At 40.9% G+C, this 27,632-nt stretch overlaps 1 protein-coding gene across 2 annotated transcripts in view; it reads right to left on the reverse strand.

The window, feature by feature from the left end:
- Window positions 1–27,632, reverse strand: part of Golm1 (golgi membrane protein 1) — a 64,254-nt gene that overhangs the window by 21,936 nt on the left and 14,686 nt on the right. For both annotated transcript variants that reach the window (XM_076846139.2, XM_076846138.2), the window contains exons 3-4: window positions 26,736–26,915; window positions 1,448–1,502 (exon numbers count right to left, since the gene is read on the reverse strand). In XM_076846139.2, the coding sequence (XP_076702254.1) occupies window positions 1,448–1,502; window positions 26,736–26,915 (235 nt within the window). The remainder of the gene's footprint in view (window positions 1–1,447; window positions 1,503–26,735; window positions 26,916–27,632) is intronic.

Genomic DNA, 27,632 nt, shown 5'->3' on the forward strand with positions numbered 1-27,632 from the left:
TTTTGGAAGGAGGTTGGGTTGGGAGGCCAAAGGGGTCAGCCCAGACAGACCGGTGCTATGTGCTGTCAGCAGCAGTGGTCTGTGAGACTAAGCACTTATTAACTGTATGAAACTATACAAAGAATAAACTTTATTATATAAAAATTGTTTCATTAAACCTAACTTAAAGGAAGAGATTCTTGTAACTGAACCATATGCAGGACAATGAACTAATCCTGAGCTGCTAAATAAATCAGCAGCAAAAAAGTGAATTAAATTGGGGTGGACATTTTTTTCTTCTTTTTTCATGGTACTAAGGATTGAACTCAAGGGTGCTTTATCATGAAGTTACATGTCCAGCCTTGTTTTATTTTGAAACAAGGTCTTGCTAAATTGCCCAGGCTGGCCTCAAACTGGGATCCTCCTACCTCAGGCTCCCAAGTCACTGAGAATACAGGCTTATACCACTGGCCTCTGGGCACAGTGGTGTAAGCCTGTATTTTTATAAACTTCATGAAGGCAATCTAAATTCAGGGTAATCTTATTAAATAAGTCATGCATATACATATACATGTATAGAATAAGTATATATATGCATTGTGTGTATACATGTGTATGTATGTATATATATATATATCCCATGTATGTAAAACCAACCATATACATATGTATATGTACATAACACACGTATATATATGTATGTGTGATATTTATATATATGTGTGTGTGTGTATATCTCTATACACACACATGCGTGCACGCATGCACACACACACACATCATACACATCTCACATATACAGGTTGACGATTCCTTATCAGAAATGGTTAGAACAAGCAATGTTTTGGGTTTCAGATTTTTTTTTCAGATTTTGGAATATTTCCAAATATACTATGAAATATCTTGGGGATGAGACCTAAGTCTAAACATGAAATCATGTATGGTTCATGTACAACTCTGTTTATATACATTGTCTGAGGGTAATTTTATAGAACATATTTAATAATTTTGTGCACTTTGTGACCCATTGCTTGAAGTCAGGTGTGGAATTTTCTATTTGTAGCACCATAATGGCACTCAAAAAGTTTCAGATTTGGGGGAATTTTTTGGTTTCCACGTTTTCATATTAGGGATGCTTGACCTGAATCATTTCTTTTCTAGGGATACAAACCAGGGCCTTGCTCATGCTAAGCAAGTGCTCTATCACTGACTATTTCCCAGCCCAATATTTAACATATTTGTAAATCAGAGTCTGAATTCTTCTGTTCAGTAGTTTGTAATACATTCAGTAATATTTTAAAAAGGAAAAACCTGTTAAGGAAATATAGATAGGCAAAAAGAATAAAGATTGCTCAGTTATTCATACCACAACCCACCATGAGGTTCTCGTTAGGAGAGCCACCTGAGACCCTGAGGAAAGGTGAGTTTTTAGGAGCCCATGCTGGCACAGGAGGGGAGTGGAGCTTACCTTGCAGATCTCTGATGAGCCTCTCACCTGTGGTGATATTATTCACTAAAACAGCCTGCAAGGAAAACAAGCACAAAATGAAGCACCACGACCTAACAACTTAGGCTTCATAAGACATACCTGCTGGAAAAGGAGGACAGAGCAGCCCCTTCCCAGCCAAAAGCAGCTGTCTGGGGAACTGTTCCTTTGGCTCTGGCTGCATTACCCCATGTCTGCAGCTGAAAAGGAACCTATCTGTTTAGAGATTTGCTTTCTAAGCACCAACCTGGGATGGAGGAAAGACTACTCGGATCCTTAGCTCCATTCCAACTCCAGAATAGCACACCACTTCGCAGGCTGGCATAGCTTCTCCCCAGCCCATACCACAAGTCCTCTGGGAGAAACTAGGGGAGTCAATTCATTGTTCACAAATCAAAGTCTGAGTCCCAGGCTGGCTAAGAGAAGGAAGAACAGGGGATACAATGGTGTTCACTAGGAGGTCACTCTTTTCCTGGGGGGATAGAATGTTTCACCAAGTGGGGGACGTCAACAAAGCAGGGAAGAAGCAATCTGGAGTCCAACATGATAATAATAAATAGAAAGGAAAAGAAATACTAGTGTTGAGTTACTAGTTTAACAACTGGCCAGTATTCAGGAAGAATCACTTTATGCCAGCTGCTCTTCTAAGTAACGTGTATTTATCTATTTGCTCACTTACTTTTTTTTGTACTGGAAAATGAACCTGGGGTTGCTTTACCACTGAGCTATAACTCCAGTGCTTTTTAATTTTTATTTTGAGACAGGACCTCAATAAGTTGCTGAGGTTAGCCTCGAACTTGCAATCCTCCTGCTTTAGCCTCCCCAGCTGCTGGGATTACCACTGCACCTACTACTCACTCTTCCTAATAGCTGTATGAGGTGGGCAGTGTATGATCTCATTTCAGGGCACAGAAAACTAAGTCACAGCTTGCTTAAGTGGCTCAAGGTCAGATGCCTGTGGAGAAGTAAAGTCCAGCCCCAGCAGGTATGCTCCAGAGAGCAAGCTCTTTACATTACCTGCCAAATTGCTAGGACAGCAATTTAATGGACGGAACTTGTGGCACTTAATTTTAGGCATCGACTTGACTGGATTAAGGAATGCCTAGAAGTGGTAGAGCATGACTTACGGGTGTGTCTGTGAGAGTGTTTCCAGGGGACATTGGCATGAGAGTTAGTAACAGTGGACAATATGTGCCCTCAAAGTGAGTGGGCACCATCCAATCCCCTGGGGCCCAGAGAGAAGAAAACAAGTAGAGAAAAGGACTTCTCTCTCTTCTGTAATAGACATTCCTCCTGAGACACAGCTGGGACATTAAAACTCCAGGCTCTCTGGTCTTGGGACTCCAGAACCTACTCCAGAAGCTCCTGGGTTCTTGGACCTTTAGCCTTGGACTGAGAATTATACCACTGATCTCCCTGGTTATGGGGTCTTCAGACTTGGGACTGAGCCACACTACCAACATTCCAGGGTCTCCTGCGACTGTCAAGGGACTTCTCAGCCTGCATAATCAGATGAGCCAATTCTCCTAATAAATCCTTTTTTCAAATGTATTTGTTCAGTCTCTTTGGAGAACCTTTAATATCATAGCACCCCATGCTAAAAATCAAGCAAAAACTTGAAAACAGAGGAGAACAGAATATGAAATATCAGAGTTCATCAAACAACAAGGGTCACTTTGGGAAAACACATAGTACATATGTGTGCTTGACTGGACAAGCACCCATCTTACCATGTCATCAACCAGTTTGCCAAACTCATCAACATGGTGCCAAAACATGGGTATACATTTGTGCCCCATTCTGATTACTAGTGGAAGAGGACAAACTTGCCAGCCCCTCCTCCTGTTTGCTCTGGATCTTTCAGTGCAGCCTTCATGCTTTCTTAGGCCTAGACAGAGGTGAGGTTATTGGAAACCACAGTTTTACTCCAGATGTTTATGAATATAGGGATGTGCACCCAGAGATGCAACCTTGCCAAACAAATCTGGTGTTAATTTTGAGATATCGCAAGACATGGGACATTTTCTGGGCAACAGAAGGGAAGTCCTGATAACCAATAATAAAATTCATCAGGGAGAGTTTTGCAGACGGGCATTTATTCTACCTGGGAGAGGGTAGAAAACAGGAAGGGATGAGAGACCCTCAGTGGGACTCCAATTTACACAGCTGGAAACTCCTATTCTTGGAAAAAAAGCTTGCAAATGTTCAATTGAAAAGATAAAAGATTACCCTAGGATCCTCTAACCCCACCTAAAGGTATATATACAAAAAAATTCAAAGCAGATCCCCCAAGAGACAGCTGAATTCCCACATTCATTACAGTTATACATAAAAGCAACTTAAATGGCCATTCATGGATGAATAGATAAACAACACTCACAACAGAATATTATGCTGCCTTTAAAAAATAAGGAACTTCTGACACATGCTACAACATAGATGAACCTCAAAAGATATTGGGATAAGTAAAATAATAAGCCAGTCACCAAAGAAAAATATTACATAGTTTTCACTTGTAGTCAAAAATCATAAAAACAACACAGTAGGTGGTTTCCCAGGGCCGCAGGAGAGGAAGAATTAGTGTTTAGTGGGTTAAAGCGTCACTGGTGCAAATTCAAATCTAGAGAGTCACTGTACAAAAATGTAAATTAACTTCACATTACTGACCCATACACTTAAGTTACCACCTTGCCTCTGAATAGTAGTGCTAAAACAAAACAACAAAAAAAAAAGATTTAAGTGATTATATGCTGATTATCTCCAAATTTATTTCTTCTGAATAAATCATTTCTATAAAAATCATGGCAATTTTACTTGTGTCTTTTCCACCTGTTCACCTTAGCCTCTACTCAAGAAAGCCTGTATTAGACTGAATTTGCAATTATTTGAGGGTTTAGTAACTTCTGCAATTTGAAATAGAGCTATTTCTACTTCCATGTGACTTTACTTTTACAAAAAAATATTTTACCTTCCCCTACCTACTTACTTATGCAAGAACAAAATACAGCCTCCGTTTAAGGAAAAATGGATCATAAAATGCATAAAGATCTTTTATACACAGTTTTAGATTTATATAAAATCTTGTTGAACCATTTTTTGAGGATAATATGAAAATGCTTCCTATCTTCTTTGGGGGTTCTACATATATAGAAGAAAAAACACCTACATTTAACAGTATTCTTAAATGACTTACTATGCTCTACTCTGATCAGGTTGTTCTTCACATTTTGGTGCAGAATGACTTTTGGGGAACTACTCCTGGGAGTGTTGTGAAGTGTTCCCTGTGGACATAAAGACATATACAAGGAGGCAGGTAGTGACACCTGAAATGACTGGAAACTGAACTGGAAGACATTAGGATGAATAATCCACAAACAGATTTAGTATAATCATTCTAATCTGGGAAACAAATATATTTGACCAAACTATTTCTGCATTCGAGTCCTAGAAAAATAAGCCCAATGTTTCATAGTAAAATTTCAAAGCAACAAATCTACATTATCACATTTTGAAAGCTCAACAAGATGTAAATGGCTTATTTTTAAAACATTAACTTTTGCCAGCACAGTGGCACACACCTGTAATCCCAGCTACTCAGGCTGAAGCAGTAGGTTCACAAGTTCAGGCCAGCCTGAGCAATTTAGCTAGATCCTTAGCAAATTAGTGAGACCCTATCTCAAAATTTAAAAAAGGGTTAGGGATGTAGCTCAGTGGTAAAGCACCCTTAGATTCAATGTCCAATGGAAGGGATGTCTAACTTTCAAAAAGCTCACCTGGAAGCATGATGATGATCACATAAGGAAGAGTTAAGTTTTGCTACTGTTTGGCTCAATAAAATAATCAACATACTCTCAAGGTAGGGTCCATCTTAATATTAAGACCCCATCCTAGCTAACCCTTGCCAACCCTGGGCAATCAGATGCCTGCATAATTTCTTTGTAATGAAATTCTTATTATAGCCTGAGGGAGACTAATGTTAAAAAGCAAGTTAATTTTAGTGACATGTGAATTACATAAAAATGAAGGGAAGACTGAAGCATTCATTAGAGTCTTCTTTTTACCACTACCAGTATCAAAATCTCTTGGAGCAGTGCTATATATAGAAATAAAATGTCAGTCACAAATGGAAATTTAAATTTTCTATTGTCTGGACCAGGGGTACAGTTCAGTTGTGGAGTACTTGCCTAGTACAGGAAGACAAGCTGTATTCAATTCCCAGTACCCCGCCCCCAATACCCTTTAGTAGTCTAGCAGGCTGAGGCAAACAATTTGAACAGATATTTCTCCAGAGAAGACATAAACAACTGAAAAGTACATGAAAGATACCACTTATGCCAACTGTACGGGCTATACATTTTAAAACAACAAAACTTGCAAGTACTAACAAGAATGTGAAAAAACTGAGATAAACAGGAACCCTCATAGACAGATGAGGAGAATACAAAATACTGTCCACTTTAAAGTTTGTTAATTCTTCCAAAATAAACATGGAGTTATCATGAGACCCAACAATCCCCTTCCTAGGTGTTTACCAATGAGAAATGAAAATGTTTCTCCACACAAAACCCATCCCCAAATGCTCACAGCAAAATTACTATCTCCAAAAAGCAGAAACAACTCAAACGTCCATCAACAGATGAATGGGTAAACAGTAAATATATGGAAGTATATCACATACATAATGAAAAACATATATAATGGCATATTATTCAGACATAAAAAGGAATTACCTTGGAAACATTATGCAAAGTGAAAGAAGTCAGACACAAAATGCCACTTATTGTACAGTTTTATGGATATCTATCCAAAACAGGCAAATCCAGAGAGACAGGAAGTACATTAGTGGTTGCCAGGAACTGGGGGAGAGAGAATGGGGACTGAGAGCTTAGTGAGTATATATTTTTTTTTCTTTTCTTCTTCTTCTTCTTTTTTTTTTTTTTTTTTCCTGGTGCTGGGGAGTGAACTCAGGAGCACTTAACCACTGAGTCACATCCCATTTCTTTATTTTTTATTTTGAAACAGGTTCTCATTAAGTTGCTAGGTGAAGGAGATATATAAGGGCTTAGACAGTCAGGGCAAGATGGTGAGTGAGGAGGTCGGGAACAGGGCCAGAACAAAGGAGCACAGACAGGATCTTCTAATGAGGTCAATTTCCTGCTTGACCAAAGCACTCGTGGACACAAGCAGGGAACCCAATCAGACAGATGCTCATGCTCCTAAGCGGAGGATCCAATAGGAAATTAAAACAGACACGTGGACACATCAATAATAGTGAGGAGAACATGGATAAGGGAAGAAATAAGGAAAGGAGGAAATTCCAGAGAGGATAAGAAGAACAAGCCCAAACTCCCCCACCAGATTCCCAGCTCTGGAGCCACTTCTCTTCAGAGAAGTCTATCTTTGTGGCCTTGGTAATAAACCTACTTTTTGCTTGCTATCTTTTTGTCCTGTTCTTCAAGTCTATGCTGAACAGAGACAACCAACCCAGCACCCCTAGACAGTAACATTAAGACCTCAAAAAGTTGCTAAGGCTAGCCTTGAACTTGTGATTCTCCTATCTCAGCCTTCCGAGCCACAGGGATTACAGTCATGCATCATTGTGCCTGGCTTACTGGGGTACATGTTTCTTTTGGGAATGGTGAAAATGTTCTAGAACAAGATAGTGGTGATGGTTGCACAACACTGAATATATCAAAAACAACTGAATTACATAATATATTTTTTAAATGGTTAAAAATAGCAAATTTGAATTTTATTCCAATTAAAAAAAATAAGTAGGCAACATTAATATTATCCATCCTAATACACCCAAATTACCATTTCAAGATGTAATCTACATGTAGTTCACATTTTTCATAAAAATGTAGTTCACATTTTTCATAATTCAAGTTTGAGCTAGCATATTTTACATCTCAACTGGAACATTTTAAGTGCTCAATAGCCACCTGTTGGTAGGGACACAACAGTACCTGGGGAAAAAGAATGTTGGGGGGAAAGCCACAGAGGGAGGCCCAGTCGCTCATACGAAAAAAGCAAGCACTGACTCTCAAATATTTCATGATTGCCATCCTTCTGAACGAAAGGGATCACTGAATGCATGTTCCCATTAAACAATGGCAGTGAAATCGCCAGTCCAGGCCACAAAATCCTAGAGCTGACATAATTAACTTTTGTGATTAAGTATACACAAATATAGAAAATGACCACCAAGTATTTTATATTAAGGAATTATTGTGTGTTTGGTATGATAATGGTACTATGAGACAGAGAAACTTCCACCTTTTGGAGACACAGTCATGTGTCACTAATGAAGGGAATACATCCTGAAAGATGCACCCTAAGTAATTTATCACTGCACAAGCATTCTAGAGGGTGCTCACACACCTACATGGTCCAGGTCAACCCCTGGATAGGGACCCTTTCTTTCTTTTGTTTTGTTGTTGTTGGAGGTGCTGGGGATTGAACCCAAGGTGCCCTCACACATACTAGGCAAGCACTGTATCACTGAGCTATACTCCCAGCCTTCTGACCTAGTACCTATGATACTCCTGGCTCATCCTTCTGAGTTCCTGGGATTATAGGCATGCTCTACCTCACCTCGTCTGGCTTTGAAGAGGCTCTTGACACAACTGAGACACATTTATAAACCCAGGATATATGGGGCTGCTGATGTCCTAGGCACAGTGTCTACAGTAAACTTATTTTATAAATAGAAGCAGTACATTAAGAAAATGTTTAAAAGTATAATAAATACGTAAACCAATAGCACGGTCACTGATTAGCAAAGGTACGTGCCACATCTTTATATGATGGTGGCACAATTGGCATTCTAGCCTCCCCACAAACATGAATAATAAGATGTGCCACCATGTCTCTAAGCTGACAAGAAATTTTCAGCCCCGTCATGATCTTATAGAACCACCATTGTAGGTGCAGTCTCTCACTGACTGGAACAGCAGCACATTACTGTATGAACAGAAATCCTTCTGGTTCAAACAGTGGGAACTGTGATTACTGAGGCCTGATGCTGAACACGCAGGGTTGGGTAGTCATTCCATCCCCCTCTTCATGTTTAAAAATTTTTACAACTGCTCTACACACAAGGACACACACATACATCCCTGTCATGTTGATTACACTTAAACCTGATAAGTATGAAATTTTTAAAATCTTAACTTTAAGCCTGCTTTTAGAGAAAAAGAAAGGTGAATTAAAAATAGACTTTTATTTTCTGAAACAAATCTGGGGTAAATTTGAGAACTTTCAGTAGTAAGAACTTGGGCTAGGGTTGTAGGTTAGTGGTAGAGCACTTACCCAGCACATGTGAGGCCCTGGGTTCAACTTGAAAAAAGAACGAAGAAAGAGAGAAAGAGAGAGAGGGGGAAGAAGAGAGAGAAAGAAAAAGGGAGGGAGGGAAGAGTCAAAATAAAAGGAAAAGGAAGGAGAGACGGAAGGAAGGGGGAGAGGAAGGGAAGGAGGGAAGAAAGAAAAGGTAGAATGAAAAACATACAAATAATACCCCAAAGTGAAGGCCTCAGAAGTAGATCTGACCTCTTCCTGCTCTCTTGCCTTTTCACCTGATTCTCCCAGAAGCAAAAATGGATCAGGATTCCTCTTCTTCAGGGCAGGTCATAAAAATGAGAATCCATTTTCCCCAAAGCCATCCATAGAACCTAAAATTATTACTCCAACCTTCCCTATCTTTCTGATAAAAGGTGGCCATAAAGAAATTCTCCAACTTACCTCAGACTCACCCCAGTCCTGTCCCATACCCAGAAGAAAGGAGTGCTGCAACAGAAGACAAGAAGAGCAAAGAGGCAGGCCTTTCTGGGTCCCCACTCTATTTCTGGTAGATCATACCCAACCACAATTCCACACACAGGCCCTACTTCATCAAAAACCAAAGCATAAAAGTGGACAGGCACCCTGAGTCTTCACTTTTGAAGCCTCCCGTGCCATGTGAAACTATGATCCAATAAACTTGGTGCTTTTTCTTTACTTGTTACAATGTCTTCTATTACAGGGATGCAGGCCATGGCCTTTTATGATGAGCAGGAAAGGATCACCCTTTTCCTCACTTGGTGGTTTTTTTGTAAAGGAAATTCTCCATGGTCCTGTCCATATAAAAGGATGACAGTGGACCCAGCCCAGGTATGCCTGCCCTGTAGCCTTTCCACCGTGCTCCACAGACTGAAAACCTCTGGCCTGCATGACCACAGCATTCCTTCAGCACTGAGCATTCATCATTCTAAACACCAAGGAGCTAAGCACCACTCTCATTTTCATAAAGGTGTGGGGCGGGTGGCAGGGGGGCACCTCTCAATTAAAATTCAAACTTCCTAGTGGCTTAAAAGGACACAACACTTTTCTGTAAACAGGTATGGATTCTGCCATTCTGCACATGGTTGCACATGGTTCCTTGTGTACCAGGATTTGAGAACCCTGACATGAAGGACATGGACATTTTACCCCAATGGCCATGAATGTATAGGGGAGGCAAGGCCACCGGAAAAGCATTGCTGTACCCTAGCAAATGACCCATGAGAGGACTCATGGAACTCAGCAGACCTGCACAGATGCACAAGATGCCCATGTGTGCAAGGAACTGAAGCATAAGGGTGACAATCCATACCTTTGGCCTCCAGGCTCAGCATTTGGTGAGAGACAGCCAAAGAGGGCCCACAATAGAAAGTCCACAGTGAGGGATGGAGAGAAAGGGTGGTGCAGGGAACAGCTGATAATCCCACAAAGCTGGGTAGCAGCAGACAGAGGCTCACAGTGCAACCCACAGAGGGGGTGTTCAGGGAAAGAAAAACTGGGCCTACATTTTAAGCACCAAGAACATACTCTTGGGGGTTAAAGAAATATTGTGAATATCCCCCAAGATACTGCAAAGTGCTAAAATTTGCAACTTTGGTTATTTAAGGCACAGTCAATGATAAGAACACATGAGAGACAGAGACAGATACACACAGAATGTCCACGTGTGAAAATGAATCAGTGTGAGAATGTGTGATGAAAACATTATGCCAAGTGAAATAAGCCCAACACAGAAGGGCAGATGCTGCACACTTCCACTTACATGGTGTACTCAAAGGAGGCCAAACCACAGACAGGAAGCAGAATGGTGGCTGCCAGGGGCTGAGGAGGGAGATTAGGGGAGGTACTGTTTAATGAGTATGGAGTTTCATTCTGGGAAGAATAAAAAGTTCTGGAGATGGGTAGTGGCGATAGTGAACATTCTGAACTGCCACTGAACTCTACATTTAAAAATACTTAAATGAGGTGAGGTGCAGTGACACACACTTATAATCCAACTACGGGGAGGCTGAGGCAGGAGGATGGCAAGTTTGAAGCTAGCCTTAGTAACTCTGAGAACCTGTTTCAAAATAGAAAATAAAAAGGGCTGGGGAGGGGGCTCAGTTGTAGAGTGTCCCTGGATTCGATCCCTAGTAACAGAAAAAAAAAAAAAAGTTGAAACGGGGGCTCAGGACAGTATACCTTGCTCGGTAGTAGAGTGCTTGCCTACTGTTATGGGAAGCCCTGGATTCCACACCCAGCACGGCAAAGTTAAAATGAAAATTTGTATTCTTTATATATTTTACAAGAAAAGACAATAAAATAGAAGTGGGAGGGGACAAGTTCAAGCAATAGCGCATGAATGTGGATAACTGAGTGTCAACAAGGACAAGCAGGAGATGAGCCTTCAGGAGACAGTGACAGACATCACAGCAAGCAGTAATATTCTGCTCAGAAAGGAGCTAAAGAGACTGAGGGGCACATAATGTAGGTCTAGATCTACAGCCGCAGGAGAGTGTGCACAAGCCATGGAGCTTTAGTGGAAGGTTGGGCGGGGGATGAAGTGTAACTCTACACGAAGCTTTAAAAAACACACGCCTGTCCAGGAAAACACCCAGTAGACACAGGCCCGGCTGCTCTACACACCCCAAATAGTTCCTGCCAAAATATCCCTGTGTTGTTACCCAGAGGAGAGCAATATTCTCCTGCCATGCCAACCTCAAGGCTAAGCTGGGAAAGCACCAGCCACAACTCTCTGGGAGGGTCCAGGACATTCCCAGACCCACCCTGGGATCACCCAGTGCCCAGGTCTGCACAGCAAGGTCCACGAGAGAAGACATGGTTCCCATCATAGGGATCAGCACAGGTCAATGGGGAGGGGACCAAGGACTGAGACCAGTTCACACCCATCTTTAGAGTCCTCATGACAGTGTACCTTGCAGGTACTTAAGAGAGGTAGGGAGGAAGGCGGGAAGAGGAAAGACAGAGGAGAAGAGGAGGCAACTGAGGAGTCTGCCCTTGATTATGAGACCAGAATCTCAGCCTACCTATGTGCCTCCAACCCACACACGAATTGGGTCACGAGAACTCTAAGAGGCTCCAAGCAGGACAGACATGAGGAACCTCCCCTAAACCTTGATACTTCTCCAGCAGGTGACCTGAAGGTGGAATGAGGGCTTTGTCCTCTGGTCCCTGACCTGGGATGTTCCTGACTGACTCCCAACTGCCCGGTGTCCAGAAAATTCAGGCTCAGTCCCAAAGCAGCACACACTCCTCTGTCCCTTTCTTGGCACCATCTATATCCACCCCTCACCTCTTCCTGATACAAACACTGCATAAGAATAGGAGAGCCAAGAAGAGGTGCCTAGTCAGAGGAGCGTACCAGCACTGGATCCAGAGGAGAGGAACACTTGGAAAACCATCATTCCTGTCTTCAGAGGAAGAAAACTGTTCCCTGACAGCAGATAGCACCAGTCATCTGAATGTTCCCCAGCTGCTCTTTAACCAGTCAGGAAATGCCCACTGACAAGGCTGGCACTGCAGATCTCCAACCTCAGGGCACTTCACTTGGAGGATGAAGACCAGTGGAGAAGCCCCAGGCTGAGCCTCTTCTACAGGCTTGAGTGCTTTTGGTCTGAATAGGAATCCTCCCAACTACCTCTCAAATCTCACTTCGTAGAATCATTCTACTCCCACCTAGATTCAACGCAACATCACTTTTTGGCTATTTCAAGAGTTTCATAAAGGCGCGGGGCGGGAGGGGGGTCACCTCTCAATTAAAATTCAAACTTCCTAGTGGCTTAAAAGGACACAACACTTTTCTGTAAACAGGTATGCAAAGACATTTGACGAATAAAGTGAAAACTAAAACTGAACCAAGAGTTTAGGTTACAGGGCCATGGCCGATGCTCCTAATAGGTCCTACTCATTCTTCTAAAACACAAATAATCTCAGAGCTCTACTTGTCAAAGTCAAAGAGAAAATAAAGCTAGGTCATACAAGTATTTTCTTAGTGTTTCCATCAAATGCTTGTCTTGCAATGTTGGGTTCAGAAGTACAGAAAAGGGCTGGGGTAGTATGCATGCTTACAAGGCCTTGAGTTCAATCCCCAGCACTTCAAAAACAAAACAAAAAAGGAAGTATGGAAGGTAAAAAAGACAATTCCAACTCACTCAACCAATTCTGTGTGAAAAGAGAACAAGACAAAAGTCAACTGCAACAGCAAAACTCCAGTTGTCCCTTATATCTTCCATAGCAATGAAAAATGGAAATGCTCTTTCCTGTGAGTATGAGATCAGTCCAAGAGTAAGAACATGTGCAGGGTTTGTTTCCATCTGCTATGAATTGGATATGTCCCCCAAAAGTCCATGTGCTGGAAACTTAATTCCCAAATCATAGGTTAATGGTATGTAGAGATGGGGCCTTTGGAAGGTAATTAGAGCCAGAGGAAGTCATGAGAGTGAGGCTCCCACGACAGCATTAATGGCTTTATAATAAGAGAGACCACACTAACATGCCTGCTCTGGCTCACCATGTAACAACCTCCACCATGTTATGATGCAGCAAGAAGGCCCTTATCGAATGTGGGCACCACATCCTTACACTTCCCAACCTCCAGATGTGAGCTAAATAAACCCTGTTCTTTATAAATTATACATTCTCAGGTATTTTTGTTAAGAGTCACAGAAAATGGACTAAGACACCACCCCACACAGAATAAGAGCACACACATGAAATACATGCCTTGTGTGTTCACCCATTAACTACCACGGGCAACCTAACAAGACAATGACTTCCACATAGGCTCAGCCAGGGTGCATTTAAAAATCAAGTCAGGTCTTGAATCCAGGAGGCTTCCCTGAGTTTTCTCCTGAGGTCCACTTCATTCCACCAGACCCCAGCCCCCTTCCCCTGAGGCTGGGAGATGAAGACTATGGAGGAGGAAGGGATGAAGAACACCCAGAGGGACGATCTGGAGTAAAGGCCACCTATGTAAATGTCATGTGTTTTGCTCTTTTTCCTACAAACTTCTCTTTTTTTGTTAAATGTGGGAGGTAAATTACTTGAGTTTAATTACAAAGCTGTCTTTGAAGGTTAAATGTAATCTGCAACATGGGGAATTTACAGCCTGGTAAGACTGAAAGTCCTCTGAGACAAACCCCTTTTTTCAAGGCAAAATAATTTCAGTGGATCTCGCTGCCTTGCTTTCCTTCTCCCTCACTGCTCCCCATCGCATCTGTCACTGAGGCTTGTGGATTCCTTCTCATAGCTGCCTCGCAAATCTCACTTCGTAGAATCATTCTACTCCCACCTATATTCAATGCAACATCACTTTTTGGCTATTTCAAGAGCTTCCTAAAGGTGGGGTGGGGGGGGTACCTCTCAATTCAAATTCAAACTTCTTAGTGGCTTAAAAGAAAGATACTTTGGGAAAGAGCCCTAGGGTTCCTCTCTACACTCTAACAACACACACTGCCCAGCAGTCATCAGCAGCCCCCACCACGCCACACCCCCTTCCAGCCCTCTGTGCATTCTTCCTTCCTGGGCTGCTTTGAGGGACATGCTCAGATAGCTTGCAAAGTTAGACTTAGAGAATGACTCCCCCACCCACCGGCACTGCCCTCAGACACCTCACAATGCCTGTTGGAGGATGCAGTAGATCAGCTATGGTGACTGCTCCAGGCACCTTTCCTGTATGAGATTTTGATTCTAATAAGATACATCCTCTGGAGAAAAGAGTGCTGAACAGTTTGGGTGGAAAGTACCTAACTCAGCAGGACTGGGTGGCCCTAAGGCAGGCTTCTGGGCCTCTTCCTCAGGACTGGTCCTGAAGGTGCTCCAGAAGCCATGCTGCTGTGACTGTTACTCCAGGCCCCTCTCATGAGACTTCAGGCACCTCCATCCCTGTATTAATTTCTCCCTGCCTAAAGCAGCTGAGTAGACTCTGTCCATGCTAACCCCCAACAACCCATTTACTCACCTTTCTCCAGTACCCAATGGGAAATGCACAGATAATGAAGTCCTGTCTATCACTGGGCAAGAGCAAGAGCCTGGCAGAATGCATACTGAATGGATGGATATAACTGGAAATGAAAACCAGTGGGAATAAAAACAAAACCAAAAAAAGCTGTTATAGAACCGTGAATTAATTCATTCATCAATTCCAGGGGTAAAGGTGACAAAAATCACAGGAATCACTTTTATCTGCATAATATGGAGGGTTCCCCTCAGAAGAAAAGAACCATGTTCTCAGTTGCACAGAATAGTCCAAGGAGAATTGACTGGAACTATGTGAAAATTGTGTTTGGCTGTAAAGAACTCAATGTGATGGAGCCAAGTTCGATGAAAAGACCCCCAGCAACACAGACCCAGCCACTCTAGCCAATGCTAGCAGTGTTCTGCGATTTCTTCTGGGCTCAGCTTCTCCTGTGTTTCAGTGGATAAGAATGACTATCTCCCCAAGAAACCACACGAGAAGTTCAATGTGTACATGTGTGTGAAAGCACTCCAGAACTCAGGAAGTAGGACTGATAGGGGACAAGATGCAAGTGGTGGAACGCAAAGTTAAGGGAATAATTCTATAAAATGGGCACACTGTGTTAACCCCTACATTCTTTCTTTTCCAAGAAGCAACTGACCTGCAGCTTTGCCTGAGTTAAGTGGACAGGATATGTCACATTCATGAGCAAACTACCCGTAATTTGCAGGAGAAATATAGGCTCAAAATAATGTTGATAAGTGAAACCCAAGTTACCCTGAATGGGGAGACTTCTGTGACCAGATCCTGAAGGTAAGAATATTTCTCCGAATCATAATATCTTTTAGAATTTATTGTTAAGAATCCAATTAGAATTAGTCAGCAATGAGCAGGGTGACCTAGAAGTTGTCATGGCAGTGGGGACATGAAAGTCTGATGTCATCGTGCTGTCTGTTAAAAGTCTAGAGGTGGACATGAGCAGGACTCTCTGAAAACTTCTCTGGGATCTCCAATAAAACTGGAGTGCAGGGGAGACACATTGTCCTTCTCTTCTCTGAGAGGACACAGTCCCTTAACAGTACCCCCTTTCTCTTTTCTTATCCCTTCAATAAACTCATACCTGTTACTCTAAGTGACATGTCTGAAATCTTTCTGAGTTGATCTCAAGAATCAGGGTTTGAAGGTGTGTTCTTTGCACTACTTCAGCTTCCCAGAAGGCCCCAGCCCTGTAACAGGACCAGTGACAGGGCTTCTTAACGTCAGTCACTTTCTGCTCCCAGAGTCAGGATCTTTCAGAGGAAGCTAATCATACAAATACATGTGCTGCACTGAGAGAAGCTACCCCCATCCCAGATCCAAACAATGCCTAAGAACCTGGCTCCTTTCCAGTTGCCTGCAACAAGAAAACACTCTAAATGTGTGACATTTCATGCCACACACCTCAGATGATGGTTCTTAGAGGCTCCGGGCACCTATTACTGTGTGAGAGAAGAAAGCTGGAGCTTGCTGAATCATCTCAATGCAGGCGCAGGCCACAGCTCTTGGGACAAAGTGGGAATGAGACTGGGCCAGTCTGCCCTCTACCTTCTCTACTGCCTACTTATTTTTTTTGCTGCTGGAGTTCAAACGCAGGGCCTCACATATGCTAAGCATACCCTCTACAACTGAAGTAAACCTGCGTCTAACTTTAAGCTTTTCTCGTTCTGTACAAGAAACAGTACACATGTCACCACAAGGTCTCTTCCATTCTTCCACCCAGCAATCTTCCTTTTTTTAGTCTTTTCAGTCAGCTACTTCCCTTCAGGAATGATACAGAAACTCTATTTCCATCACAAAGGAAATATAATTCCAACAATTTTCTTTGCCTTTCCTGCAGTGCTCATTTACATATTTAACAAATAAATGGAAAGTATAAATGTCAGAAAAGGATATACAGCTGCAAAAAACCAGCTTAGTAGAATGGCACAAACACCAAAATGAAGCTATTTCTGATTCCTTTAGCAAGCAAAACCAAAGACAATAGCAGGAAGGCCTGAACTTCCCCTGAAAGCATCTCCAAGTGTTTCAGATTGTTAGTAACCTGTTACCTCTATGGCTGCTGTGTGGTTATCTGAGGGTACCTAAGATCTCGGTAAGTCTCCAGACCCAGAATTATTAATGAGCTTTCTGATAACAACATAAAACTATCCTGTGCCATGCTTAGGAGAGAATATAGAATTTTACAAATGACTATTCACTGACTTTTGCCAAAAACTAAAACCAAAGGCTCTGCTTCTTCTGTTTCATATATACACACATACAAGTCTGTTAAAAAAAAAAAAAAAAAAAGTATTTCACTGGTAGTATAAAACAGTGACCATGAGTCCTTTGACACTGCTGCCAAAGGTGGAGTCTGATTCCCTCCCTTGAAAGTTGGGTCAGCCTTGGTGACTTTCAAATGAATGCAGCAGAAGTGAGCCTGCTGATTTCCAAATCAATAAAAAAGATACTGTGGGTTGAGTACTGCACCCCAAAATTCATGTCCACCAGGAATCTATGAATAACCTTTTTTAGAAGTTGGGTCTATATAGACATAATGTAGATGTAATTAAGATGAGGTCATTAGGTGTGTGTCAACCCCTTATGCCTGGTGTTCTTAAAAGAGAATAAAAGGGGTGAGAACACACACACACTAAGGGAAGAAAGCCATGTGAAGGTGGAGGAAGAAACTGGAGTGATGCTTCTCTAAGCCAAGCAATGTCAAAGATGGCCAAAAGCCAGAAGGGTGAAGGAGGATTCTCCCCGACAGTCTACAAGGGAGCATGACCCTGTCAACACCTTGCTTTTAGGCTTCTAGCAACCAGAACAGTGAAAGAGTGAATGTTTTAAGAGACTGGTTTATGGTAATTTGTTAAGGTGCCCTAGGAAATAAATAGAAAACAGCGGGCAGCTTGCCCCTGGCTTGTTCCCCTCTCTCCCAGTCTGTTTAAGGAAGCCAAGCAGATTTGTGGAGAAGCCACATGCTCAAGTGCTGAGGTCCCAGTACCAGGGAAGCTCTCAGGTGACAGGTGCACAGAGAAGTGAGAGTTTTCTCAGGTGGTTGTTACCCTAACCTTTAAGGCATCCCAGGTGACAGAGTGGAAAGTAGACACAAATTACTCCCACCGAGCCCTCCAAAACTGCAGATGTATGAACAAACTAAACACTCTCGGTCATAGTTTTATCCCACTGTTTCAAAGTAACCTGATATGCAGCAACAGACAGCCAAAATGCATACATGCTTATGTCTGTTCACCTGAACTAAATGTAGATCTTTGTATTCAAAACAGTCACTGATGCCAATGAAATAACAAAGCCATCTACAAAAAAAAAAAAAATCTGTAAACATTTATAAAGAATCACCTTTTCTGGAATTATATTTCTGATTTTGTACCCATGAAATGGTTGTCTTAACTAAGATAATAATGCATAGGCCACCAAGAGTTTCTGAACTGTTTTTTTTTTTAAAAATAATGATTTGCAAAGTTTGTAAGTATTCAAAGACATTCATCTAAAGAACCCTATTCTAGCCGTGTATGGTGGCACATGCATATAATCCCAGCAACTCAGGAGGCTGGGGCAGGAGGATCGTAAGTTCAAAGCCAGCCTCATCAACTAAGTGAGGTCCTAAGCAACTTAGTGAGATCTTGTCTCAAAAAAAAAAAAAAAAAAAAAGCTATGGCTCAGTGATTAAGCACTCCTAGATTCAATCCCTAGTTCCAACCCCCCCACCAAAGAAACCCTATTCTACATTTGATGTCATACTTACATTTGTAAATGCTTAAATATAATCAATAAGTTATAAAATTTTAGAAATTATCTGTATTTTTTAAAGGAATAGAGGACTCTCATTGATTTATCTATCAATGATGTTATTATAGATGCTGTTTTTCACTTGTACTTTCAAAATTGTCTATAAAAACAATACCTTGTTAATAAAGAAAAGATGACTTCTTTGGAAATTACTTAATATACAAAAAATTATCTGTTGCAAAACAAATCTATACCTCCTTACATACATCACAAGAAGTAACTATATACAAGAGCTTCCATTAAGTTATGTATCTATTGCTGGAACAAAATAAAAATGGCACCTTAATCTCCAAGGTTTATCTGAAGTCTGAATGAAGTTATCTAGAATTGGAGAGCCCTAATCCAAAAATCCAAAAAACAAAGGTTTTTTGAGGTGGAATCTCACTAAATTGCCCAAGTTGGCCTCAGAGATACTCCTGCCTTAGCTTCCTAAGTAGCTGGAACTACAGACACGCACCACTGTGTCCACTTCAAAATGTTGTAATGCTCAAAAAGTTTCAGATTTTGGAACATTTTTTTCACACTTTCAGATTAAGGATACTCAATCACTAAAGTCTATGCAAATATTACAAAAATTTTAAAAAAACAGGAAATCTGAAATACTGGTCTCAAGCATTTTGGATTGAGGGATACTCAACCAGTAGTTTTAAAAGATCAAAAAGTCTGTGGGATCTGGTTCAAATTATCAAGATCTATTAACTGGTCAACACTCTGGCCAATGGATGAATTTTCTCTGCCAGGTTTCTCCCACTTTGGGGAAGAGAGGAACTAGACAAGGCTGTCAATGTCACCTGCCACTGCACATCCGTATCCTCCAACAAAATTCCCATCAGTCAGGTGGGATTCACCACCTTCCCATCTCTAATTCTTTGCTTTATACTCACTCAACATCCAGCTTCCACAAACTTATCTAAACTCCATTTTAATCTCCAGGACTCTTTTAGGAAAAGACTACAACTGCTTGAGATAACATCAATTTCTTCATTCATGTAACTCTTGTTGTTAAAAATTAATTATTTGCTAAATATTTAAAGAATCTCGTCTCCTCCAAAATAGAAGGTGAGCAGCTTGGAACATAGGCCCAAGGCACATATTGTGTACCCATCTACTGAAATTCCCATTCAGTACCAAACCTGTGAAATTCTACTAAGTGCCAGTCTCACACCCAGGAAACAAGCTAAATAATCAGGCATATGATTTCACTCTTTAAATGAAGGGAACTAATCATAAAAGAAGAATGTAATATTACCCACAGAAACTGAGGACTGACTGATGTTCAGGTAAGAAAGGTTTGCAAAGCAAAAGATAACAGCAGGATCACTTTGGGGAGCAATATGGCAAAAGCTAATAAAACCGGTAGAACTCAGGATGTAAGTCAACTTTTAGGTTTATCCTTGTTTATCTTCTAAATTCCTTTCACCTTGACCCACAATGACAAATTTTCTTGTGACTCAGTACAAACATTTACACATAAGTACAAACATTTACACATATATCTATTTGTTTTACAGAAACTAAAACAATGGTTTCACAAAATTTTATATATATGTATATATAAAACACTTTAATATTTTAATTTTATATTTTTAATTTTCCCTCTGCAGTACTGAGGATTGAACCCAGTGGCATTCTACCACTGAGCTACATTCCCATCCTTTTTTTTACTTTCTATTTTGAGACAGGGTCTCACCAAGGGTGCCCTTAAGTTTGCAATTCTCCAGCCTCAGTCTCCTTAGTAGATAGGATTACTGGCTTGTTCCATGAAGCCTAGCACATTTTTCATGGTTTAAGTGTGGATATAACTCACTACATTACAATGCATGGGCTCACTGATGGAGCCCAAACTATAGCTAGGAAAACATTGCGAGTTTCGAAAAGTTCCCAGTGCCTAGGGAATATTGTAGACCACGCACACACACTGTAATCAACTTTCTCTCAAAGAAGGAAAACCAGAAACAAGGAAGCCCTCATCAGTAGGGGTAAACTGTGGTATATTTCTACAAAAATGGAGTACAGCAGTTAGAATACTGAACTGAATCTGAAAAATCAACAAAACCCTCAAAAACAAGCTGACTACAAAAAGCAACTTGAAGAAAAACAGAGGAACTGAAAATGGTAAAAATGTAGATTTTTTTAAAAAATCTATTGGTTTTGAACAAATATAGTAAAAGATCAGAAATCTAAGTTAAAAGGAAAATCATTACAATTCACAACAACGATTATACACACAAGAGGCAAAGGAGGAAAGAGACTGAGAAGGGAAGATGGAGGAACTTGGTTTCTTATTGTTTTGTTTGTAAATACTATCTGGGTGAGGGACATTCAGGTGTGAGCTTATTATTCTTCTGACCTCCCTGCATGTCCATCTATTTCATAAGAAAACTGTTCTACATCAGCATCACTTAGCTGTTGAGACCCATGACGTCTTGCCCACCAACCATCCTGAGGTACATTCCTCCCCCCCCTCCTCTCTTTTGGTGATACAGGAAATTGAATCCTGGACCAGTCTAACTCTGAATTTACATTCTTAAACCTTTTTAAAATAATTTATTTTGAGACAGGGTCTCATTTAGTTGCCCAAGCTGGCCCTGAACTCGAAATCCTCCTGCCTCAGTCTCCAGAGTGGCTGGGATTACAGGCGTAAATCACCATGCCTGGCTCCAGGAGACATCTAAAGGGTATCTAAGCCAGCTCTTCTCAGTACTGAGAACCTTGAGACCCATCTGTTTTCCAATTCTGAGCAAGGAAGTAACCTGGAGTGGGGACATTTCCAATATGGCACAGCCTCTATGACTATTCAAGGATTTCAATAAAGATGAAAGAAATAACTTAGGAAAACTAGTATTATCTCAAATTACTCTGTAACAGCTTTAACAAATTATATTTAAATGAATTATATCTCTTAATGATAATGGTCTTTGCTTTTTAAATCATTTCACTGAGGAATGGTTGAAAAAATTAATAATGTAATTTTATTTTTAAAATGTAAAAATGTAGTACTGTAAACACTTGATCTCAATCACCCATCCTTGGACAGCTAGCTGCATCACAGCAATCTAGGAGCTTAGGGGGAAAAAATTAGGTATGCATGAATGTGTGTGTATGTGTGCACAATCTTTAAAATTATATATTCTTTGAGCTCTGGCACCTACACTATGATCTGAGGTATTTTTTGGTATGAGCTTGCAATTGGTGATTATAATGCACAGCTGGGCTAGGGTTGATTGTTTTAAAGCATTTTTCCATAACAAATACATTCAAACTTCAAGATGGGGCATGAGCAGGTGCCAATTTGATAAGCTGAATCAATAATTCTGCACCAAAACACCAGCAAGTTGTCAGACACAGTGGTGCAGGTCTGTGGTGCAGTGACCTGGGAAGCTTAGGCTCCTTATGAGGACTGTAAATTTGAGGCAAACCTTGACAACTTAGGGAGACTCATTCTCAACATTTTTTTTTTGAAAAGAGACGGGATATAGCTCAACGGTACAGTGCCTGCCTTGTATGTTTGAAGCCCTGGGTTCAATTCTGATTGGGTGGAGACAGCGGTGGAAATACTAGCAAGCTGCAGACTTTTAGGGAAGCACAAATATCCAAACAGAGGGTGATTTCATCTTCCACACCCCAATTCAACCACCACTGTAGGCTGCGTATTCTTTATATGAAATAAAAGTTTCTCAGATTGTGGAGAACATCTGCAAAGACTTCACACGTTCAGCGTCCCTAATCTGAACCTTTACCTCTAAACTTTATAGAGGAAATGGGTAAAGTATCAAATGTTAGAAATACCAAGGTGCCACAAGAAATCAAACACGTGCATGGCAGTGGGTCACGGTTCTTCTGCAGAAGGCTGTGTCCCCAGAGGGAATCCCACAAGCAAGCACACATGGGCAGACAGTCCGCCTGCTTTTATCCCTAACAAAGTACTGCCCCTTGCTCTCATAAGAAGCGTTTGGGCTTACAATCTAAGGGATTAGCTAATTTCAAAATTGGGGTGTACAAATGGAAGGACTATAATTAAAATAGTCATAATTGGATACAATGAAAGCTAAATACTATATTATGAAAATGGACCAACAAACTTTCTATTTCTCACACAAAGAACCCACTGAGAAGACCCAGTTTCACCCTGTGCTGCTCCTTCAAGAAACACAGCACCATATAAATGAACCTAAATCAGGCTTCTTCTTTTTTTTTAATTTTTTTTAAGTTGTAGTTGGACACAATACCTTTATTTCACTTATTTATTTTCATGTGGTGCTGAGGATCGAACCCAGGATCTTGAACGGACAAGGCAAGTGTTCTACCGCTGAGCCACAACCCCAGCCCCGCAAATCGGGCTTCTTAACAGAGCCCTGTCAATTCCCTAAACCTCTGCCAGCCAAGGCAGCTGAGTCATATTTGGCTGTTTAAATTAGTTAAAATTAAATTCGCTCCTCAATTCCACTAGGCACATTTCATGTATTCAATAGCTTCATGTAGCTACTGGCTACTGTACTGCAGAGCACAAAATGAGGATCATTTCCATAAACACAGAAAATACTATCACATAAATCTGACCCAACGCAATAATTTCATCATAAAAAGCATTCACCATGTTTACCCTGATATGTTTGGTTTTCAAAGCTTCTGTCTGATCCTCACTTGAGAGATAAAACACCCACCCCAAGACAGTAACAGTAACTGCCCAATGTGAGGAACACTGATGAGATGGGAAATCTTAAGGTCCTGAGGGGTTTGCCAACCAACCTCATTCACAGGTCCTGGCACTCCATCTCTTCCCATAGCTGTCAATCACTACAGGTTGAGCAACCTTAATCTGAAAATACAAAATCTGAAATGCTCCAAAATCTGAATCTTTTTACATACCCACTTGGTGTCTCAATTGGAAAACTATACACCTGACCTCATGTGACAAGTCAAAACACATGTGCACTAAAAATAATACATAAAATTTTCTTTAAGCTAAGACTATCAGGAGTATATGAAGCACAAATGAATTTCACTTTTTGACTTGGGTCCCAGCCCCCAAATATCCAGATATATATATATATATATATATATATATATATATATATATACACACACACACACACACACATACATACACATATATATACATACATATATAACAATATCTTTATAGTTAAAAACTTAATTATAGTCCTTCTATATATATATTATATCCCAGTATCTTTATAGCCAAAAACATCTGAAAATCCAAACCACTTCTGGTCCCAAGCATTTTGGATACTTAACTTGTGTTAGACCATTACATGACCCTTGAAAATTCTAATAAAGAATGGTATTAGGAGGTAGGACCTTTAGGAGGAAGTTATGTCCCGAGGGCTCCACCCTCGTGAATGGGATAGTGTCCTTATAAAGCAAACCTCAGAGAGCTGCCTTGACTCCTCCATCCCTGCAAGGACACAAAAACAAGGTGCCATGGACAGGCCTTTAAGACACAAAATTAGTGACTGTCATGATCTTGGACGTCCCAGCCTCCAGAGCTATGAAAAGTGAATGTCTGCTGTTTATAGCCACCCAGTCTGTGGCTTTTCATTATAGCAGCTTGAATGGGCTAAGATAAAATTCATAAAAACATACCATTATCACTATTGCCACTGTGGTTTACTGCTAGCTCTTCTCCTACTAGTGCTCTTGTGTTGCTAACTAACACTGCTGGAAGGATTAGCTATAATAATACTAGCTGTGAGTTTTTGAGTTTTTATTCCATGTCAAGCACCTTCCTAAACCCTTCAAAAGTATTACCTTTTTTTCCTTTGTTGGACTGGGGTTTGAACTCAGGGCCATCTTACCACTAAGCTACATCGTAACTCTTTTTATTTTATTTTGCCATCCTCTTGCCTTAGCCTCCCCAAGTCTACACCACCAAGCCCAGTTTATAAGTCATATCTTACTGAATCCTCACAGATACCCTATATGGGAGATTCTGTCATTATTTCCACTTGACAGTTCAGAAAACAGATCCAAAGAAATTAAGCAACTTGCTTAAAATTATGTGACTAAGGAAATTCAACCTTGGTCTCCTGATCCAGAAGCTAGCTCCACCACACCAAAGTATAGCTAAAATCCTCCTGGGGCTAAGATGTGATGAGGGACCCATCCTTGCTTCCCACAATAAAAAGAACTTTATGTTACATGTCCTAAAAGTTTAAAACTCTCAATGAAAACAGACTCTCTTTTCAAACAGCTATTTGATGCTCCTTTAACTGAAAATTTTTACTCTGTTGACTATGGCCTCTGGCTTTTCAATACTGATCTTAGGATTGTTTGTTGTTAACTAAAAATTTCCCTTTCCAATGGATTCTCAGTTTTTATACACATGCCTTCCCTTTTTAAAAGTGAAGCTTAAAAAACCAAAGAGAAGCTGACCTATAATCCCAGCCAACTAAGGAGACTAGGGCAGGAAGATCCCAAGTTCTAGGCCAGCCTGAGCAACTTAGTTAGACCCCCAGCAATTTTGGCGAGACCCTGTGTCAAAATGAAAAATAAAAAATAAAAAGAAGCAAGGGAAAGTCACCTGGTTTTCCACCTGGCTGATATCCCCCTTCATTTCATCCCGTGAGGAGGCTTTTACTGTTTTGGTGCTGGGATTGAACTCAAGCATGCTAGGCACGCACTTTACCAGTTAGTTATGCCTCCAACCCTGTTTATAAATTCATCTCTTTATCATACAGCCCCCATTTCTCCTCAATATTCAACAGCCATATAGTCACTTCCCTGAACATTGATTCATAGTTATATGAACCTGTGTCTCACAAACTGCAATGCCTAAGACCCCCAAATTAAATCTTTTTACAGTTTCTGAGTTTGACATAATAAACTCTTATTTCCTCCAAGAAACCCATCTTTAGGGAAACTGTCTACATATACACTGTGAGAAATATCCAGGTCCCATTATATTCAGTCAAAGAGGCTTTCAGGAACACAAATAGTACCTTCTAGCAAAGAAAAATAAAGAGGCACTTTATTATAACATGGAAACTGGAACAATTCCCTTGGAAGATGTATGAGTTTGTGAACAGTGAAAGTATGCTACAAGTGAAGGAAAGTACTTCTTGCATTTTAAATCTATTAGGAAAGAAAAGTCTGAAGCCCTCCTTAGAAATGATTCATTTTCTAGTGAAGTGTTGGCACTAGTTTATACTAAAACCAAGTCTACATCTGAGATAATGGATCTTGAAGTACAACCTCCTTCTAATAAATCAACCATTTCCCAGGGAGAGACATATGCATTAGTAAGAGCCAAAGCCTTCTGAATAACAAATAATCATGACTTTGATGTACTTCAGAAGACAGTAGTAACTTATACCATTATACCAGTTAATAAACAAGAAAGTTCAATTACGCAATCCTCAGAAAAAGTGATATTTTAATTAACCAGAAGCCCCTTTTTAATCTGTGCAAAATCTAGTTGTTGTTGTTGTTTTAAACTTAAAAGCCAACACTCTGAGTTCCCTACTATTTTTTTTTTTAAAAAGTACTGAGGATTGAACCCAGGGGAGCCTAACCACTGTGCCTCATTCCCAGTCTTTTTTTATTTTAAAATATGTTTTAGTTATCAGTGGACCTTTATTTTATTTATTTATATGTGGTGCTGAGAATCGAACCCAGTGCCTCACACATGCTAGGCAAGCACTCTACCACTGAGCCACAACCCCAATCCCAGCCTTTTATTTTGAGACAGAGTCTCACTAAGCTTCTTAGGGCCTCATAAGTTTCTGAGGATGGCTTTGAACTTGCAATCCTCCTGCTTCAGCCTGCCTTCCAATCCTCCTTCCAAGCCACTGCCACACCTGGCCCTGACTTTTTTTGGTTAGTATTTAGAGATCTAAATATATCAGTGAAATATTTGAAGACTCAAACACTATTCCGCTGTGAGGTATAAGCACCTGGCACAAAGTAGAAAATAAGAAAAAAGACAGTAAGAGGAAGAACCCAATGCCACCTTGATTCTTTTGCATTTCTTGCATTTATCACCACTGCAAAGATGAGCTCAGTGGGGAATGAAGGGCCAAGGGGAGGAGATGTCCAACCTGACCAACCAACAGGTTCACTCTACATAATGACATAAATCTTAACCCAAGGTAGAAACTGTCATTCGGAAGAGAAATATGAGGGCAATGAGGCAGGCCATACCTTCTCATCTTGGTATAACTTGTTGACGCTCTCCAGCTGAAAGTTGTGGCTAGACTGGATCTTGTCGAGCTGCTCTCGTTGCTTCTCCAGCTCTCCCTGGAACTCATTCTTTTTCAACTCCACCGCACCTCTCTCTGCAGCTGCCCTGCGGACCCTGCCTTCCAGCTCCAGTATTCGTGACTATAAGGAAACCAAAGAGTGAGGTCATATCATCTGGGAGACTGTCTCAGCTTTCTCAAAGATCTCACTGGAGCCAACCCTGCACCCCACCTTACATACAGAATATGTGCCTAAGGCTATGTGCTTTAAGAGGACTTTCTGGAGAAATGCTGCTCCAAGTAGAAAAATGCACTTCTTTGAGCCTCCACATTACTAGTGAAAAATGGAAACCCATCACTCACTTCACCCCTCATAGGGGCTTATGAGATATAAATGTAGTAAAAACCCAGAGTGTTCTGTGCATTACCTGGCACGAGGTGGGGCATGAATATTGAGAGTTACGTGCTCTGTTAGCTGCATATAAGAAAATGTCTGAAAACAGATTCAATTCTCCAACCTCAGAAACCAAGGTCTCATCTGCCCAGAGAACAGGGGCTGCCATGGAAGCTCAATTACAAGGACTGTAATCCTGGGCAGATAAAGAGGATAATCCTAGCTTGAGAGGACAAAACAGAGACTGCTCAGCTGGGATGGAGTTCCATGGCCAATAACCCAGTGGTCAGAATCCCTGTTCTACTTGTACGTAATCTCTGCGTGTTCTACTCTTCCCACCTGTGAAATGTGGAAAGCAAAATCCCAACTTTGTAAGACTTGAACACAAAAAGAGACAATTTGTGTAAAAATAAAAATTATTCTGACACATATTAAAATGAACAGGAAAACTTTACTCATGACTAT

The sequence above is a fragment of the Callospermophilus lateralis genome, chromosome 2 (assembly GCF_048772815.1).
Source record: "Callospermophilus lateralis isolate mCalLat2 chromosome 2, mCalLat2.hap1, whole genome shotgun sequence".
Taxonomy (NCBI): Eukaryota; Metazoa; Chordata; class Mammalia; order Rodentia; family Sciuridae; genus Callospermophilus; species Callospermophilus lateralis.